The 20,913-nt window shown below is 41.5% G+C and overlaps 1 protein-coding gene across 2 annotated transcripts in view; it reads left to right on the forward strand.

Moving 5' to 3' along the window:
• Positions 1-15,271, forward strand: part of LOC129816743 (SPRY domain-containing protein 7) — a 41,431-nt gene extending 26,160 nt beyond the window's left edge. For both annotated transcript variants that reach the window (XM_055871573.1, XM_055871572.1), the window contains exons 4-5: positions 13,789-13,891; positions 14,372-15,271. In XM_055871573.1, the coding sequence (XP_055727548.1) occupies positions 13,789-13,891; positions 14,372-14,469 (201 nt within the window). In that variant the 3' untranslated portion in view covers positions 14,470-15,271. The remainder of the gene's footprint in view (positions 1-13,788; positions 13,892-14,371) is intronic.
• Positions 15,272-20,913: the final 5,642 nt, after the last annotated feature.

A 20,913-nucleotide genomic window follows, 5' to 3' on the forward strand; every position in this document is an offset into this window, starting at 1 on the left:
GAACGGCATAGGCAAGATGCAGTAAATGGTATAGAGTACTGTATACACATATAAGATGAGTAATGTAGGGTATGTAAACATTATATAAAGTGGCATTGTTTAAAGTGACTAGTGATACATTTATTACATCCAATTTTTGATTATTAAAGTGACTAGAGATGACTCAGTATGTTGGCAGCAGCCACTCAATGTTAGTGATGGCAGTTTAACAGTCTGATGGCCTTGAGATAGAAGCTGTTTTTCAGTCTCTTGGTCCCAGCTTTGATGCACCTGTACTGACCTCGCCTTCTGGATGACAGCGGGGTGAACAGGCAGTGGCTCGGGTGGCTGTTGTCCTTGATTATCTTTTTGGCCTTCCTGTGACATCGGGTGGTGTAGGTGTCCTGGAGGGCAGGTAGTTTGCCCCCGGTGATGCGTTGTGCAGACCTCACTACACTCTGGAGAGCCTTACGGTTGTGGGTGGAGCAGTTGCCGTACCAGGCGGTGATACAGCCTGACAGGATGCTCTCGATTGTGCATCTGTAAACGTTTGTGAGGGTTTTAGGTGACAAGTCAAATTTCTTCAGCCTCCTGAGGTTAAAGAGGCGCTGCTGCGCCTTCTTCACCACGCTGTCTGTGTGGGTGAACCATTTCAGTTTGTACGTGATGTGTATGCCGAGGAACTTAAAACTTTCCACCTTCTCCACTACTGTCCCGTCGATGTGGATAGGGGGGTGCTCCCTCTGCTGTTTCCTAAAGTCCACGATCATCTCCTTTGTTTTGTTGACGTTGAGTGTGAGGTTATTTTCCTGACACCACACTCCGAGGGCCCTCACCTCCTCCCTGTAGGCCGTCTCGTCGTTGTTGGTAATCAAGCCTACCACTGTAGTGTCGATTGCAAACTTGATGATTGAGTTGGAGGCGTTTCATGGCCACGCAGTCATGGGTGAACAGGGAGTACAGGAGAGGGCTCAGAACGCACCCTTGTGGGGCCGCAGTGTTGAGGATCAGCGGGGTGGAGATGTTGTTTCCTACCCTCACCACCTGGGGGTGGCCCGTCAGAAGGGCGGAGTCGAGACCCAGGGTCTCGAGCTTAATGACGAGTTTAGAGGGTACTATGGTGTTAAATGCTGAGCTGTAATCGATGAACATCATTCTTACATAGGTATTCCTCTTGTCCAGATGGGTTAGGGCAGTGTGATTGCGATTGCGTCGTCTGTGGACCTATTGGGGCGGTAAGCAAATTCGAGTGGGTCTAGGGTGTCCGGTAGGGTGGAGGTGATATTTAGCTCCTTGACTAGTCTCTCAAAGCACTTCATGATGACGGAAGTGAGTGCTATGGGGCGTAGTAGTTTAGCTCAGTTACCTTAGCTCAATTACCTTAGCTTTCTTGGTAATAGGAACAATGGTGACCCTCTTGAAGCATGTGGGAACAGCAGACTGGGATAGGGATTGATGGAATATGTCTGTAAACACACCAGCCAGCTGGTCTGCGCATGCTCTGAGGACGCGGCTAGGGATGCCGTCTGGGCTGGCAGCCTTGCAAGGGTTTTTTACTTACGTTGGCTGCGGTGAAGGAGAGCCCGCAGGTTTTGGTAGTGGGCCATGTCAGTGGCACTGTATTGTCCTCAAAGCGAGCAAAGAAGTTGTTTAGTTTGTCTGGGAGCAAGACGTTGGTGTCCGCAACGGGGCTGGTTTTCTTTTTGTAATCCGTGATTGACTGTAGACCCTGCCACATACGTCTCGTGTCTGTGCCGTTTAATTGCGACTGTACTTTGTCTCTATACTGACGCGTGGGTTGTTTGATTGCGTTGCGGAGGGAATAGCTACACTGTTTGTATTCAGAACTGTTTCCAGTCGCCTTGCCATGATTAAAAGCAGTGGTTCGTGCTTTCAGTTTTGCACGAATGCTACCATCAATCCACAGTTTCTGGTTTGGGAAGGTTTTAATAGTCACTGTGGGTACAACATCACCAATGCACTTGCTAATAAACTCGCTCACCGAATCAGCGTATACATCAATGTTGTTGTCTGAGGCTGTCCGGAAGATATCCCATGCCACGTGATCGAAGCAATCTTGAAGCGTGGAATCAGATTGGTCGGACCAGCGTTGAACAGACCTGAGCACGGGTGTTTCCTGTTTTAGTTTCTGGCTATAGGCTGGGAGCAACAAAATAGAGTCGAGGTCAGATTTGCCGAAAGGAGGGAGAGGGAGGGCTTTGTATGCGTTGCGGAAGTTAGAGTAGCAATGATCCAGAATTTTGCCAGCCCGGGTCGCGCATTCAATATGCTGATACAATTTAGAGAGCCTTGTTTTCAGATTAGCCTTGTTAACATCCCCAGCTACAATAAATGCAGCCTCAGGATATGTGGTTTCCAGTTTACATAGAGTCTAATGAAGTTCTTTCAGGGCCGTCGAGGTGTCTGCTTGGGGGGGATTTACACGGCTGTGATTATAATCGAAGAGAATTCTCTTGGTAGATAATGCGGTCGGCATTTGATTGTAAGGAATTCTAGGTCAGGTGAACAAAAGGACTTGAGTTCTTGTATGTTGTTATGATCACACCACGACTCGTTAATCATAAGGCATACACCCCCGCCCTTCTTCTTACCAGAGAGATGTTTGTTTCTGTCGGTGCGATGAGTGAAGAAACCGGGTGCCTGTACCGAATCTGATAGGGTATCCCGAGGTGAGGCATGTTTCCGTGAAACAGAGAATGTTACAATCTCTGATGTCTCTCTGGATGGCAACCCTTGCTCGAATTTCGTCTTCCTTGTTGTCAAGAGACTGGATATTGGCGAGTAGTATACTCGGGAGCGGTGAGCGATGTCCCTGTCTACGGCGCCTGACCAGAAGACCGCTCCGTCTGGCCCTTCTGCGGTGTTGTTGTTTTGGGTCGCCTACTGGTATCGGATCCATTGTCCTGGGTGGTGGTCCAAGCAGAGGATCCGCTTTGGGAAAGTCGTATTCCTGATCGTAATGTTGGTAAGTTGACGTTGCTCTTATATCCAATAGTTCTTCCTGGCTGTATGTAATAAGACTTAAGATTTCCTGGGGTAACAGTGTAAGAAAAAAATACATAAAAAACAAAACACTGCATAGTTTCCTAAGAACGCGAAGCGAGGCGACCATCTCTGTCGGCGCCATCCTACTGTAAGATAGATGATAGTCCCAATAAGCGCAAACCAGATGGGATAGCATATCGCTGCAGAATGCTGTGGTAGCCATGCTGGTTAAGTGTGCCTTGAATTCTAATTCAATTACCAGCAAAGCACTCCCACACCATCACACCTCCTCAATGCTTCACGGTGGGAACCACACATGCAGAGATCATCCGTTCACCTACTCTGTGTCTCACAAAGACCGCGGTTGGAACCTAAAATCTCACAATTGGACTCATCAGACCAAATGACAGATTTCCACCGGTCTAATGTCCATTGCTTGTGTTTCTTGGACCAAGCAAGTCTCCTCTTCTTATTTGTGTCCTTTAGTACTGGTTTCTTTTTAGCAACTCGACCATGAAGGCCTGATTCATGCAGTCTCCTCTGAACAGTTGATGTTGAGATGTCTGTTACTTGAACTCTGTGAAGCATTTATTTGGGCTGCAATCTGAGGGGCAGTTAACTCTAATGAACGTATCTTCTGCAGCAGAGGTAACTCTGGGTCTTCCTTTCCTGTGATGGTCCTCATGAGAGCCAGTTTCATCATAGAGCTTGATGGTTTTTGCGACTGCTCTTGAAGAAACATTCTAAGTTCTTGAAATGTTCTGCATTGACTGGCCTTCATGTCTTAAGGTAATGATGGATTGTCGTTTTTCTTTGCTTATTTAAGCTGTTCTTGCCATAATATGGACTTGGTCTTTTACCAAATAGGGCTGGGTATACAGAATATAGCTCTATCTTTTCACAACACAACTGATTGGCTCAAACGCATTAAGAAGGAAAGAAATTTCACAAATGAACTTTAACAAGGCACACCTGTTAACTGAAATGCATTCCAGGTGACTACCTCATGAAGCTGGTTGAGAGAATGCCAAGCGTGTGGAAAGCTGTCATCAAGCAAGGATATGCATATTCTTGGTACCATTTGAAAGTCAACACTTTACACAATAGATCTGGCTAAAGATAATACACTTTTTTTTTAAACGTTCTATAGTATTTTTTTTGCGCCATCTTTGAAATGCAAGAGAAAGGCCATAATATACTATTACAGCCCAGGTGCATTTCTGCTCAAAATGTTGTGCCAAGACTGCCCAAATGTGCCTAATTTTTGTTTATGAATAACTTTTCATGTTCAAAATTGTGCACTCTCCTCAAACAATAGCATGATATTCTTTCAGTGTAATAGCTACTGTAAATTGGACAGTGCAGTTAGATTAACAAGAATTTAAGCTTTCTGCCAATATCAGATATGTCTGTCCTGGGAAATTTTCTTGTGACTTACAACCTCATGCTAATCGCATTAGCCTATGTTAGCTCAACCATCCCGTGGAAGGGACACCGGTCCCGAAGAAGGTTTACATGATTCCACATGTTATTTCATAGTTTTGATGTCTTCACTATTATTCTACAATGTAGAAAATAGTCCAAATAAAGAAAAACCCTTGAATGAGTAGGTGTGTCCAAACTTTTGACTGGTTCTGATTATGGCAGATGCTCCATCAAGCTAGTCATCTTGAATACTTTCTTATGTCATTCTTGCTGGAACCAAAAGTTTTAAGTGTTGATAGGGGACAGAATGCGGTCAGACCAAATAATTGGTATACACATTACTCTTACAGAATTTCCGCGAGGATATTTGAAATTTAACCAAAGCCTACTGGATGACAACTTGTTTTTAACCAAGACAGAAGAATTTATAACTTACTTTTTCTGACATAACATAGGTACAGCAGACCCCCATATTGTATGGGACACTTTTAAATGTGCCTTTAGAGGCCATGCAATTCAATACTCATCTTTAAAATAATAACAATTTAGGTCAAAATAGTTCTAACATACAGATAGATAGCGATAACTGTAAAAGGGGCACAGAAAAGGTAGAGGAAAAGCTAAAAGAAAGAGGAACTTATAATCAAGAACGATCAAGTGTAATATATTATAAAAAATAAAGCCAACTACCGGTAGATGGAATATAGTGAAAAATGTTAAATAGGCCTGGTATTCAGAGCTGAGTTTGAAAAAACCAAATAAAGTACGACTAGAATTTATATATAAATGCATGGACTATTTTAATTTTGGAGAATCTCTTATACAATGGGTTAAAGTTATGTATGGTAACCACAGTTGTAAAATAGTAAATAATGGCTACTTCTCAAAGTATTAAATTGTCAAAAGGAGTAAAACAGGGTTTCCCACTATCGGCATATCTAGTTATTATGGCCATAGAAATGTTAGCTATTAAAATAAGGTCCAACTACTATCAAGGGGCTGGAAATACAAGGCTTAAAGACAAAGGTGTCATTGTACGCTGACGACTCATGTTTTCTTTTAAATCTGCAATATGGATCCCTGCACAGCGTCATAGACGATCGTGATCATTTTTCTAATCTCTCTGGATTACGACCAAACTATGATAAGTGCACCATATTACGTATTGGATTGCTAAAAAATACAACTTTTACATTACTGTTTAGTTTATAAATAAAATGGTCCGACGGGGAAGTGGACATACTCAGTATTCTATCCCGAAAGAAAGAAATGATCTCAATACAATGCATTTTCACAGAAAGTTAGCAAAAATAGATAAAATCTTGCTATCATGGAAAGGTAAATACTTGTCTAGTTGTGGAAAAATCACCCTGATTTAATTATTTTGTCATATCCCAGTTTACATATTTACTCATGGCCCTGCTTACACAGGACAACTTGTTTTTTTAATTATATGAGCAAAACCTATTCCACTTTATTTGGAACGGCAAGCCAGACAGAATTAAACAGGCTTATTTATATAATTCAAATAAATTCAGAGGGCTAAAATGTATTAAATATTAAAACATTGAACCTCTCACTAAAAGCTTCAGTCATAATAAAGTTATCCAAACTGATTCTCCTGCTGATTAGTAAGAATGGCTCACCCTATGTTCAAAAATGGCCTTTTTCCATTTATTCAGATTACAACCTCTCCCTAGTATCATTATTAAATATCACACCTCCAAAATATCACTAAAGCTGGTTGCAATTTCAGTAATCCACCGGAAAATACATATTAGATATTACCACAAATATTATTGTTCAATATTCTGGTCAAACTCAAATAGACTAGCTGACAAACCATTATTTGGGGATTAAAAAAAAAAAAACAGTATAATCTTTGTTAATGATATTAAAAATAGGACTGGGGAATTGTCACACATGCAGCTAACAGAAATATATGGAAATGTTTGCTCTATCCAAAATTACAATCAACTGATTGCAGCATTACCGCAAAAATGGAGGAGGCAAGTGGAAGGGAGAGAAGGTAAGGAACTTGTTTGTCAGTCCTGTATTAAAGGCCAAAATTGGTATAAAAAAAGATGAATAAATAAAGTATACCAGTTCCATTTAAGGACCAAAATATTGACAGTTATTTGGCAATTAGAAATCAAGACTGGATGTTTTTTTAGAGATAGATGGGAGCGGTTGAGGGGAACCGTAGTGTGGGATAAAAACTAAAAACAACTAATGAAAATGTACCTTTTGTCATCCAACACCATGAAGAAAACAAAAGAACTGGCAGTTCAAAAGAGACAGATGGTCGTAGACCTTCATAAATCTGGTAATGGCTACAAGAAGATCCACAAACGATTGAATATACCACTGAGCACTGTCAGGGCAATTATTTAAAAATTCTAAAGATATGGAACAGTTAAACCTCACGGGTACCCCCAGGATAGGGAGGAGGATCGTGAGAGAAGCAACAAAATCCCCAAGAATCACTGTGAAAGAATTGCAGGCCTTGGTGGCGTCTTTGGGTCACCAGGTTTTAAAAAGCACCATCAGACGCCACCTCCACAGCCACAGGCTCTTTGGAAGGGTTGCCAGAAGAAAGCCCTTTCTGACCCCAAGACACAGACGCAAGCGCTTGGAGTTTGCCAAACGTTATTTAAATTATGATTGGAAGAAGGTGCTCTGGTCTGATGAGATCAAAATTGAACGTTATGGTCAGATACAGCATCGGCATGTTTGGCGTCGAAACAGAGATGCATACAAGGAGAGGCACCTCATACTCATGGTGAAATATGGTGGTGGGTCAGTGATGTTTTGGGGCTGTTTTAATTCCAGAGGTCCAGAGGCACTGGTTAAGATTGATGGCATAATGAATTCCACCAAGTACCAGGCAATTTTGCGTGACAATCTGGTTGCCTCTGCCAGAAGGCTGGAACTTGACCGTATGTGACTTTCCAACAAGACAATGAGCCAAAACATACCTCAAGATCCACACAGAAATGGTTCTGTGACAAAATCAATGTTCTGCCATGGCCATCTCAGTAGCCGGACCTCAATCCAATCCAAAACCTGTGGGCTGAGTTGAAGAGGGCAGTTGATAAGCGCAAACCCAAGAATGTGAAGGATCTTGAAAGGATCTGCATAGAGGAATGGTCCAAAATCCCTCCAAATGTGTTCCATAACCTTGTCAAACATTACAGGAAAAGACTCCATGCTGTTATCCTTGCCAGAGGTGGTGGCACTTAAGTACTAAATGAGGAGTGCCAATAATTATGAAACCTTGATTTTGGTGAAATGTATTTTGTATTAATTAATTATCTGATTTTGGTGGGTTCCATTGAAACATTAATAAAGTACAGTATTTCTCACATGTTGGTATTTTGAGTTGATGTCTATAATTATATTGTTCATATTTTTTTAAGTATTGTTTGTGCATTGCCAGTCAGGGGTGGCAGTAATTTTGGAGCCCACTGTATACACACACACACACACACACACACACACACACACACACACACACACACACACAGAACCAGTCAGTCAAAAGTTTGGACACACCTACTCATTCAAGGGTTTTTCTTGATTTTTTAAAACTATTTTCTACATTGTAGAATAATAGTGAAGACATCAAAACTATGAAATAACATCATGTAGTAACCAAAAAAGTGTTAAACAAATATTTTAGATTTTAGATTCTTCAATGTAGCCACCCTTTGCCTTGATGACAGCTTTGCACACTTTTGGCATTCTCTCAACCAGCTTCACCTGGAATGCTTTTCCAACAGTCTTGAAGGAGTTCCCACATATGCTGTGCACTTGTTGGCTGCTTTTCCTTCACTCTGCCTTCAGCTCAACTCCGCCAACTCTGATGTCCTTGCCGTGTCTGAATCCTGGCTTAGGAAAGCCACCAAAAATTCTGAAATTTCCATACCCAACTACAACATTTTCCGTCAAGATAGAACTGCCAAAGGGGGAGGAGTTGCAATCTACTGCAGAGATAGCCTGCAAAGTTCTGTCATACTTTCCAGGTCTGTGCCCAAATAGTTCTAATAAAAAAAATAAAAAAAAGATCTCTCCAGAAATAAGTCTCTCACTGTTGCCGCCTGTTATAGACCCCCCTCATCTCCCAGCTTTGCCCTGGACACCATATGTGAATTGATTGCCCCTCATCTATCCTCAGAGTTCATTCTGTTAGGTGACCTAAACTGGGATATGCTTAACACCCCGGCAGTCCTACAATCTAAGCTAGATGCCCTCAATCTCACACAAATCATAAAGGAACCAACCAGGTACAACCCCAAATTCGTAAACATGGGCACCCTCATAGATATTATCCTGACCAACTTGCCCTCCAAATTACACCTCTGCTGTTTTCAATCAAGATCTCAGCGATCACTGCCTCATTGCCTGCATCCGCGGTCAAACGACCACTGTCAAACTCTCCCTAAAACACTTCTGCGAGCAGGCCTTTCTAATCGACCTGCCCCGGGTATCCTGGAAGGATATTGACCCGTCAGTCGAGGATGCCTGGTCATTCTTTAAAAGTAATTTCCTCACCATCTTAAATAAGCATGCCCCTTTCAAAAATTGTAGAACTAAGAACAGATATAGCCCTTGGTTCACTCCAGACCTGACTGCCCTTGACCAGCACAAAAACATCCTGTGGCGGACGGCAATAGCATCGAATAGTCCCCGCGATATGCAACTGTTCAGGGAAGTCAATAACCAATAAACGCTGTCAGTCAGGAAAGCAAAGGCTAGCTTTTTAAAACAGAAATTTGCATCCTGTAGCTCTAACTCCAAAACGTTTTGGGACACTGTAAAGTCCATGGAGAACAGGAGCACCTCCTCCCAGCTGCCCACTGCACTGAGGCTAGGTAACACGGTCACCACCGATAAATCCATGATAAACAAAAATTTTAATAAGCCTTTCTCTACGGCTGGCCATGCTTTCTTCCTGGCTACCCCAACCCCGGTCAACAGCTCTGCCCCCCCCCCCCCCCCCCCTCCCCAGCAACCTGCCAGAGCCTCCCCAGCTTCTCCTTCACCCAAATCCAGATAGCAGATGTTCTGAAAGAGCTGCAAAACCTGGACCCGTACAAATCAGCTGGACTAGACAATCTAGACCCTCTCTTTCTAAAACTATCCGTCGCCATTGTTGCAACCCCTATTACCAGTCTGTTCAACTTCTCTTTTGTATCGTCCGAGATCCCTAAAGATTGGAAAGCTGCCGCGGTCATCCCCCTCTTCAAAGGGGGTGACACTCTAGACCCAAACTGTTAGAGACCTATATCCATCCTGCCCTGCCTTTCTAAAGCCTTCGAAAGCCAGGTTAATAAACAGATCACTGACCATTTCGAATCCCACTGTACCTTCTCCGCTGTGCAATCCGATTTCCGAGCTGGTCACGGGTGCACATCAGCCACGCTCAAGGTCCTAAACGATATCATAACCGCCATCGATAAAAGACAGTACTGTGCAGCCGTCTTCATCGACCTGCCCAAGGCTTTCGACTCTGTCAATCACCACATTCTTATCGGCAGACTCAACAGCCTTGGTTTCTCAAATGACTGCCTCGCCTGGTTCACCAACTACTTTGCAGACAGAGTTCAGTGTGTCAAATCAGAGGGCCTGTTGCCCGGACCTCTGGCAGTCTCTATGGGGTACCACAGGGTTCAATTCTCGGGCCGACTCTTTTCTCTGTATATATCAATGATGTCGCTCTTGCTGCTGGTGATTCCCTGATCCAGCTCTACGCAGACGACACCATTCTGTATACATCTGGCCCTTCTTTGGACACTGTGTTAACTAACCTCCAAATGAGCTTCAATGACATACACTCCTTCCGTGGCCTCCAACTGCTCTTAACTTCTTTTGGGTAGGGGGCAGTATTTTCACGTCCGGATGAAAAGCGTGCCCAGAGTAAACTGCCTGCTACTCAGGCCCAGATCCTAGGATATGCATATTATTAGTATATTTGGATAGAAAACACTCTAAAACTGTTTGAATGATGTCTGTCAGTATAACATAACTCCTATGGCAGGCAAAAACCTGAGAAAAAAATCCAACCAGGAAGTGAGAAATCTGAGGTTTGTAGTGTTTCAACTCTTTGCTTATCCAAGATGCAGTGGAAATGGGGTCATGTTGCACTTCCTAAGGCTTCCACTAGATTGTCAACAGTCTTTAGAACCTTGTTTGATGCTTCTACTGTGAGGTGGGGGCGAATGAGAGGAGATTGAGTAAGGTCTCTCCCAGAGTGTCAGGAGCTGCCCATGCACTGACCATGCGTTCATGTGTTCATGTGAGAGTTAGCTGCGTTCCATCGCATTTCTGAAGACAAAGGAATTCTCCGGTTGGAACATTATTGAAGATTTATGTTAAAAACATCCTAAAGATTGATTCTATACATTGTTTGGCATGTTTCTACGGACTGTAACGGAACCTTTTGGACTTTTCGTCCGTACTTTCCGCTGGACTTGCACGCGCATCCTGAGTTTAGATTGTGTACTGATCTTGCGAACAACAAGGAGGAATTTGAACATAAATGATGGACATTATTGAACTAAACAAACATTTATTGTGGAACTGGGATTCCTGGGAGTGCATTCTGATGAAGATCATCAAAGGTAAGTGAATATTTCTAATGCTATTTCTGATTTATGTTGACTCCAACATGGCGGATATCTCTTTGGGTTGATTTGTCATCTGAGCGCCGTACTCAGATTATTGCATGGTTTGCGTTTTCCGTAAAGTCTTTTTGAAATCTGACACAGCGGTTGCATTAAGGAGAAGTGTATCTAAAATTCCATGTATAACACTTGTATTTTCATCAACATTTATGATGACTATTTCTGTAATTTGATGTGGCTCTCTGTAAAATCACCGTATGTTTTGGAACTACTGAACATAATGCGCCAATGTAAACTGAGATTTTTTGATATAAATATGAACTTTACCGAACAAAACATACATGTATTGTGTAACATGAAGTCCTATGAGTGTCATCTGATGAAGATCATCAAAGGTTAGTGATTAATTTGATCTATATTTCTGCTTTTTGTGACTCCTCTCTTTGGCTGGAAAAATGGCTGTGTTTTTCTGTGAATAGGCATTCACCTAACAATCGTTTGGTTTGCTTTCGTCGTAAAGCCTATTTGAAATCGGACACTGGCTGGATTTACAACAAGTGTATGTTTAAAATGGTGTAAAATACATGTATGTTTGAGGAATTGTAATTATGGGATTTCTGTTGTTTTGAATTTGGCGCCCTGCAGTTTCACTGGCTGTTGACGAGGTGAGACGCTACCGTCCCACATACCCTAGAGAGGTTAAATGCTAGTAAATCCAAATGCATGCTTTTCAACCGTTCGCTGCCGGCATCCGCCCGCCCAACTAGCATCATTACCCTGGACGGTTCTGACCTAGAATATGTGGACAACTACAAATACGTAGGTGTCTGGCTAGACTGTAAACTCTCCTTCCAGACTCATATTAAACATCTCCAATCCTAAATCAAATCTAGAATCTGCTTTCTATTTCGCAACAAAGCCTCCTTCACTCACGCCGCCAAACTTACCCTAGTAAAACTGACTATCCTACCGATCCTCGACATCGGCGATGCCATCTAAAAAATAGCTTCCAATACGTTTTCAGTGACTGGAACGAATTGCAAAAATCGCTGAAGCTGGAGGCTTATATTTCCCTCACCAACTTTAAACATCAGCTATCTGAGCAGCTAACCGATCGCTGCAGCTGTACATAGTCCATCTGTAAATAGCCCACCCAATCTACCTACCTCATCCCCATATTGTTTTTAATTTTTTTGCTCTTTTGCACACCAGTATCTCTACTTGCACATCATCATCTGCTGATTTATCACTCCAGTGTTAATCTGCTAAATTGTAATTACCTCGCTACTATGGCCTATTTATTGCCTACCTCCTCACGCCATTTGCACACACTGTATATAGACTTTCTTTTTTTTCTATTGTGTTAATGACTGTACGCTTGTTTATTCCATGTGTAACTCTGTGTTGTTGTTTGTGTCGCTCTGCTTTGCTTTATCTTGGCCAGGTCGCAGTTGTAAATGAGAACTTGTTCTCAACTAGCCTTCCTGGTTAAATAAAGGTGAAATAAAAAAATCGTAAACCATCTCAATTGGGTTGAGGTTGTGTGATTGTGGAGGCCAGGTCATCTGATGCAGCACTCCATCACTGTGTGGATTTATTGAGTGACATGATCATTCCAATTTTGAGAGATACACATAACTATGAGGCGTGGCTCCAAATTGAGGCTAAAAAGTGTTTGTTATGGTGCACCACAGAAATAATTCCCCGGAACCCGAGGTAGTAGGAGCATATCACCGTTCATGCTAATCGCTAACCAGGGTAACTCTGCTAGCTGTCCTGTAACACGTTATACACTGTACACTAATGTCTTCAAATAGAAAAAGTAAACACGCCATCAAAGGCAGTTGATAATGTATGTTGTGGTTGTGCAGAACACTATCCCAGTAAAAATTACAAGCAGTCTTTTCCGTATCAATGGCAGTGGTGCAGAACAATAGGCACAAGCACTGTTTCTATGGGCACAAGCACTGTTCATGACAAACTGTTCACACCTCTCTTGTGTGTGGAGAGAAGATTTTGCATGTTTTAAATCTTATTTCCTGCAATTCTACACATTTTGTCATGGGTTGCAGAGAAAATGTAGCCGTTTTAAAGCTCATTTTCTTGCCATGTCTAATGTGTATTCATGTGATTTTTGAATGACTCAAACATTACAACAAAATCTATGAGCTAAAAAAACATTAGCTGAAATAGGCTAATTGATCTGGACATTTCTGACAAGTTATAAATAGCTCTCTAAGGTATGCAATGACTGACATGAGAGGAAAACTTGCTGCACTACCCAAATTCACTATTACAACTTTCAAGAGTATGTTGAAAGCCGGACTGAGTTCCTAAACATTTTTATAATAATACTATTTTTCAGGGGGGTGGGGAAACACAAAAACAATACTGGCCCCCAGATGCAGTACACTTAGATGGAGGTTCTAAGGGTTGCGCTAGATGGCGATGGACTGAGAGATCAGCCAATTAAAACCAGCGGATGTTTCGTCTGCTCCTGCCATAGGCTTCCAGTCAAGTCCCGTTCTGAGGCGCTCGGAAACCAGACATCTCAACAGAGAGAACCGGCTGGTGGGCGAGATTATCAAAGAAATGACCACCAAAAAGTTCTCTAATCTAATTCTTACTGAATTGATCACTGATCAGCTGTATTGATGTTTAAATACTTCTAAAGATATGGCCTAAGTGAATCAGAATAAACTGACCAACACAATCAACACTGATCTAATCAGTTGTTTGTTTTCCATCTCAGGGCATCACATATGACCACGTGGAGATGAATCTCTATCTGAATGGGAAGAATATGCACTGTCCAGCTTCAGGGATCAGAGGCACCGTGTTCCCGGTGGTTTATGGTGAGTGAGTGTGTGTGTGTGTGTGTGTGTGTGTGTGTGTGTGTGTGTGTGTGTGTGTGTGTGTGTGTGTGTACACTGCTGCATGCACAGGGACAGACTTTCCCTCTCCGGAGGGAAGACCACCAATACCAAACATAAATAAACAATTTTATTTTGTGAATGTTTCTCTTAACTTTTATTTACATTATATATAGTAACCCATGCTCTACCTTTTAATTCCCAGTGGGAAAAAACAGGCTCAAATGCCTAGTAAATCTGCCACAAAATTGTCTTTATGGTTGTGGTATTTTTCTGCCACAAGAGGGCAGTTCGTACATAGCTGAAACTGACATCCTTCTTTTTGGTTGGAAGCATATGATGTAAAAGCAATTGAACACTACTAGTTGTTGTTGTTGTTGTAGTCAGTGAGTTATGCATGCGAAAGTACCCTCATGAAACACTGACTGAACCAATGTTGATTTGATCTGTCCTCTGTTCTAGTGGATGACAGCGCCATCTTAGACTGCCAGTTCAGTGACTTCTACCATACGGCACCGCAAGGCTTCGAGAAAATTCTGTTTGAGCAGCAGATCTTCTGAGCATCACCTCCGTATACCTCCAGACCTTTATACATACACACGCACACAACCCTCAGCTAAAAGTGCTCCTTCTTGGTCTGCAGAAATCTGTGACCTCTTTGTTCCGTCTGGTTTGAGTATCCCTTTGTTTGTGTGTGTGTGTGTGTGTTGTGTTGCGTCCTGGTTACTCTCTGCTTTAATGCTGTTCTGGGTCAATGTGGGTAGTTTAGCTCTTGTTTGATGCCAACACTGGAGCAGTAAGAAAACAGATCCCCAGACAGCAGTGAATGGCATAGAGTAGACAAAGTGTGGTGTGCATTTGCAACTGAAAGACAGTCAAGTCAGTCAATATTTATTTTATTCAGTTATAATCATCCTGCATTGCCTCAATCTTTTATGGTTGCTGCTTCTTTCAGAAAAGAGAGTTTAAACAATGTATAGGTGTTTTCTTATTTATATTTATTTGTTAAAAGCTGACACTAATGTTCAATGTTTTGTTTCCCTGATAATTTACTTCTAATTCTAGATTTAATTATATGTATTTTGATTTGTTATTTTGATTATGATCTGTCTTTAAAAGTAATTTGTCACGGCTCTGATTGGCATTCCAAATGTCAGCAATCTGGCGAAGCTCTGCTCATTGGCTGTATTCGGGGATGTGACATTTTCCAACCCTACTGTATTTCACCGGTCAGATAAATGCATATCCTCCTTTGAAGCGTGAAAACGGTCTTAAATGTTAAATGCTTATTTTTGTTTGCACTAATGAGATGTATGTTGAATATTAAACCAAATACAATAAAGAAACTTGTCTCTGAAAGCATATCCTCTTTTGGGACTACTTTATTTAATATACCGCAAATGTCTAGCAACCCAAAGGTTGCGCGTTCGAATCTCATCATGGAGATTTTTAGCTACTATATAACTACTTTGCATGTTAGCTAACCCTTCCCCTAACCTAAACCCTTTAAAACCTAACTCATAACCCTTACCCCTAGCCTAGCTAACGTTAGCCACAAATTGGAATTTGTAATATACACTACCGTTCAAAAGTTTGGGGTCACTTAGAAATGTCCTTGTTTTTGAAAGAAAAGCAAAAAAAATTGCCCATTAAAATAACATAAAATTGATCAGAAATGCAGTGTAGACATTGTTAATGTTGTAAATGACTATTGTAGCTGGATACGACAGTTTTTTTTAGTTTTTTTATGGAATATCTACATAGGCCCATTATCAGCAACCATCACTCCTGTGTTCCAATGGCACGTTGTTTTAGATAATCCAAGTTTATAATTTTAAAAGGCTAATTGATCATTAGAAAATCTTTTTGCGATTATGTTAGCACAGCTGAAAACTGTTGTTCTGATTAAAGAAGCAATAAAACTGGCCTTTAGACTAGTTGAGTATCTGGAAAATCAGCATTTGTGGGTGCGATTACAGGCTCAACATGGTGAAACTTGTCAGTCTATTCTCATTCTGAGAGATGAAGGCTATTCCATGCGAGAAATCACCAAGAATACTGAAGATCTCGTACAACGCTGTGTACTACTCCCTTCACAGAACAGCGCAAACTGGCTCTAATCAGAATAGAAAGAGGACTGGGAGGCCATGGTGCACAACTGAGCAAGACGACAAGTACATTAGTGTCAAGACGACAAGTACATTAGTGTACATTAGTGTCTAGTGAGACGTCTAACTAGTCCTCAACTGGCAGCTTCATTAAATAGTATCCGCAAAACATCAGTCTCAACGTCAACAGTGAAGAGGCGACTCCGGGATGCTGGCAACTCTTTCTTGGCAACTCTGCCTAGAAGGACAGCATCCCGGAGTCGAAACTCAGTTTTTCACAATTCCTGACATTTAAACAGAGTAAACATTCCCTGTCTTAGGTCGGTTAGGATCACCACTTTATTTTAAGAATGTGAAATGTCAGAATAATAGGAGAGAATGATTTATTTCAGCTTTTATTTCTTTCATCACATTCCCAGTGGGTCAGAAGTTTACATACACTCAATTAGTATTTGGTAGCATTGCCTTTAAATTGTTTAACTTGGGTCAAACGTTTCGGGTAGACTTCCACAAGCTTCCCACAATAAGTTGGTTGAATTTTAGCCCATTCTTCCTGACAAAGCTGGTGTGACTGAGTCAGGTTTGTAGGCCTCCTTGCTCACACACGCTTTTTCAGTACTGCCCACAAATGTTCTATGGAATGAGGTCAGAGCTTTGTGATGGCCACTCCAATACCTTGACTTTAAGGTCCTTAAGCCAGTTTCCACAACTTTGGAAGTGTGCTTGGGGTCATTGTCCATTTGGAAGACCCATTTGTGACCAAGCTTTAACTTCCCGACTGATGTCTTGAGATGTTGCTTCAATATATCCACATAATTTTCCTCTCTCATGATGCCATCCATTTTGTGAAGTGCACCAGTCCCTCCTGCAGCAAAGCACCCCCACAACATGCTGCCTCCCCTGTGCTTCACGGTTGGGATGGTGTTCTTCGGCTTGCAAGCGTCCCCCTTTTTCCTCCAAACATAATGATGGTCATTATGGCCAAACACTTCTATTTTTGTCTCATCAGACCAGATTACATTTCTCCAAAAAGTACAATCTTTGTCCCCATGTGCAGTTGCAAACCGGAGTCTGGCTTTTTTATGGCGTTTTTGGAGCAGTGGCTTCTTCCTTGCTGAGCGGCCTTTCAGGTTATGTCGATATATGACTCGTTTTACTGTGGATATAGATACTTTTGTACCTGTTTCCTCCAGCATCTTCACAAGGTCCTTTGCTGTTGTTCTGGGATTGATTTGCACTTTTCGCACCAAAGTATGTTCATCTCTAGGAGACAGAACGCATCTCCTTCCTGAGCCGTATGATGGCTGCGTGGTCCATGGTGTTTATACCTGCGTACGATTGTTTGTACAGATGATCGTGGTACCTTCAGGCGTTTGGAAATTGCTCCCAAGGATGAACCAGACTTGTGGATGTCAAATTTTTCTACTTCTGAGGTCTTGGCTGATTTCTTTTGATTTTCCCATGATGTCAAGCAAAGAGGCACTGAGTTTGAAGGTAGGCCTTGAAATACATCCACAGGTACACCTACAATTGACTCAAATTATGTCAATTCGCCTATCAGAAGCTTCTAAAGCCATGACATCATTTTCGGGAATTTTCCACGCTGTTTAAAGGCACAGTCAACTTAGTGTATGTCAACTTCTGACTCACTGGAATTGTGAAATAATCTGTCTGTAAACAATTGTTGGAAAAATTACTTGTGTCATGCACAAAGTAGATGTCCTGACCGGCTTGCCAAACTATAGTTTGTTAACAAGAAATTTGTGGGGTGGTTGAAAAACAAGTTTTAATGACTCCAACCTAAGTGTATGTAAACTTCTGACTTCTACTGTTCTTGTTCTCTTGCTCAGTTGTGCACGGGGGCCTCCCATTCCTTTTTCTATTCTGGTTAGAGCCAGTTGTCATTGTTCTGTGAAGGGAGTAGTACACAGTGTTGTATGAGATCTTCAGTTTATTGGTAATTTTTTGCATGGAATAGCCTTCATCTCTCAGAACAAGAATGGACTGACGAGTTTCAGAAGAAACGTCTTTGTTTCTGGCCATTTTGAACCTGCAATCGAACCCACAAATGCTGATGCCTCAGATACTCAACTAGTCTAAAGAAGGCCAGTTTTATTGCTTCTTTAATCAGAACAACAGTTTTTAGCTGTGCTAACATAATTGCAAAAGGGTTTTCTAATGATCAATTAGCCGTTTAAAATGATAAACTTGGATTAGCTAACACAATGTGCCATTGGAACACAGGAGTGATGGTTGCTGATAATGGTCCTCTGTACACCTATGTCGATATTCCATAAAAAATCTGCCGTTTCCAGCTACAATAGTCATTTACAACATTAACAATGTCTACACTGTATTTCTGATCAATTTTATGTTATTTTAATGGACAGAAAATGTGCTTTTCTTTCAAAAACAATAACATTTTGAAGAGACCCCAAACTTTTGAACGGTAGTGTATATGTTTAGGAAATTTGTAACTATTGTACAAATTGCAATTCGTAACATATACAAAATGGATGATGTACATCCACAAATTAATACATACCATACGAATCGTAACACATCATATTCATTTGAGTGTCCCGGATCTATTTTTCACTATGTTACGTCTACCCCAGAGCCCAGGTTGCAGCTACATATCATAGACTCTAGACAAATATCTTGTATTGTTTCCCCTTTTTGACAATTTGATGTGAACAGTAAGCACACAAACACTTCACAGGCCTCTCTCTTAGTGCACTAGCTGTGTCATTAACAATATCACTATGTAGTGAATGGGACAAAATCCTGATGGGAAAAATGTAATTGGTTAGGCCATGGTACATGAGTGGCTGTAAGGTGTATGCAGATTTTCAAAATTGTAATGATTTAACCCTTTAGACCCCAATAGAATTCTAGAGTGCTGCTGTAGATTACTGAACACTTTCAAGATAAAGATAATTTTGTCACACATTTCAAACAGACATAGTTCAACAACAAAGAACAAATGACAATTACAAATTACTTTTAAAGAGCACAACCTATTATTTAATATGACACCAGATTCATGTCAACAGGAATAACAGTAATTTTGTCTTCCATTGTGTAAAGACACTCACTTTCAAAAAACAATTAGCACGCAACACAACACCCTAGAGTATTTAAATTGTAGTACATTTGACAAAATTACTCACTCAAAATGTACCAAGTATAATATATTATATTAATATATTATATAATATATTATAAAAATATATAAATAAATGAAATATCCAAAATGTGACATTGTTCAGAAAGTGTTTCAAAACCCACACAAAGTAGGCTATTTGATTGACAATGATTCTTACTTTTGTAACAATGTAAGAATGCAAACAACTATTCAGAGACTATTTAAAAGTGTAGGTAACCTCTCTCAATAAGATTTAGTACAGACCAGGTCTGACACAAAATGTTGAAATAGTAGTCTACTTTGTCAACAATTCAGTGAATAAAACAAGTATTAGATAGAGACAGATAAAGAGAGAAGATACAAAACACAACAACTGTTCAGAGACAATACAAGATTTGTAGGAGGAATTGTCTGTAGAGCTCAGAGTCAGGATTGGCACAGATCTGGGGAAGGGTACCAAAAAATGTCTGCAGCATTGAAGGTCCCACAGAACACAGTGGTCTCCATCATTCTTAAATGGAAGAAGATTGGAACCACCAAGACTCTTCCTAGAGCTGGCCGCCCGGCCAAACTGAGCAATCGGGGGAGAAGGGCCATGGTAAGGGAGGTGACCAAGAAGCCGATGGTCACTCTGACAGAGCTCCAGAGTTGCTCTGTGGAGATGGGAGAACCTTCCAGAAGGACAACCATCTCGGCAGCACTCCACCAATCAGGCCTTTATGGTCGAGTGGCAAGACAGAAGACCCTCCTCAGTAAAAGGCACATGACAGCCCACTTGGAGTTTGCCCAAAAACACCTAAAGACTCTCAGACCACGAGAAACAAGGTTCTCTGGTCTGATGAAACCAAGATTGAAACTCTTTGGCCTAAATGCCAAGCGTCGTGTCTGCAGGAAACCTGGCACCATCCCAACGGTGAAGCGTGGTGGTGGCAGCATCATGCTGTGGGGATGTTTTTCAGTGGCAGGGACTGGGAGACTAGTCAGGATCGAGGGAAAGATGAACGGAGCAAAGTACAGAGAGATCCTTGATGAAAACCTGCTCCAGAGCGCTCAGGACCTCAGACTGGGGCAAAGGTTCACCTTCCAACAGGACAACAACCCTAAGCAAACAACAAAGACAATGCAGGAGTCTCTGAATGTCCTTGAGTGGCACAACCAGAGCCCGGACTTGAGGCCGATCGACCTTCTCTGGAGAGACCTCAAAATAGCTGTGCAGAGGAGCTCCCCGGCAAACCTGACAGAGCTTGAGAGAATCTGCAGAGAACAATGGGAGAAACTCCCAAAATACAGGTGTGCCAACTTTATAGCATCATACCCAAGAAGACTTGAGGCTGTAATTGCTGCCAAAGGTGCTACAACAAAGTACTGAGTAAAGGGTCTGAATACTTATGTAAATGTGATATTTTTTTATTTGTAATTAATTTGTAAACATTTCTAAAAACCTGTTTTTGCTTTGTCATATGTGGTATTGTGTGTAGATTGGTGAGGGAAAAAACTATTTAATCCATTTTAGAATAAGACGGTAATGTAATAACATGTGGAAGAAGTAAAGAGGTCTGAATATTTCCCGAAAGCACTCTAAGTGTAGGGTTAGTTCGTGGTGCATATTTTAAATTGTCCCCTTTAAAAATTGTATCACAAAATGTAACGTGATTAACCACACATACCGCACCGGAGAAGTATCTTGACGAACGATCTCTATGTTGGTGATGCTTTTGCCGCGTTCAAATTCTAGTCGGAACTAGGAA

The sequence above is a fragment of the Salvelinus fontinalis genome, chromosome 19, assembly GCF_029448725.1.
Source record: "Salvelinus fontinalis isolate EN_2023a chromosome 19, ASM2944872v1, whole genome shotgun sequence".
NCBI classification, from domain to species: Eukaryota; Metazoa; Chordata; class Actinopteri; order Salmoniformes; family Salmonidae; genus Salvelinus; species Salvelinus fontinalis.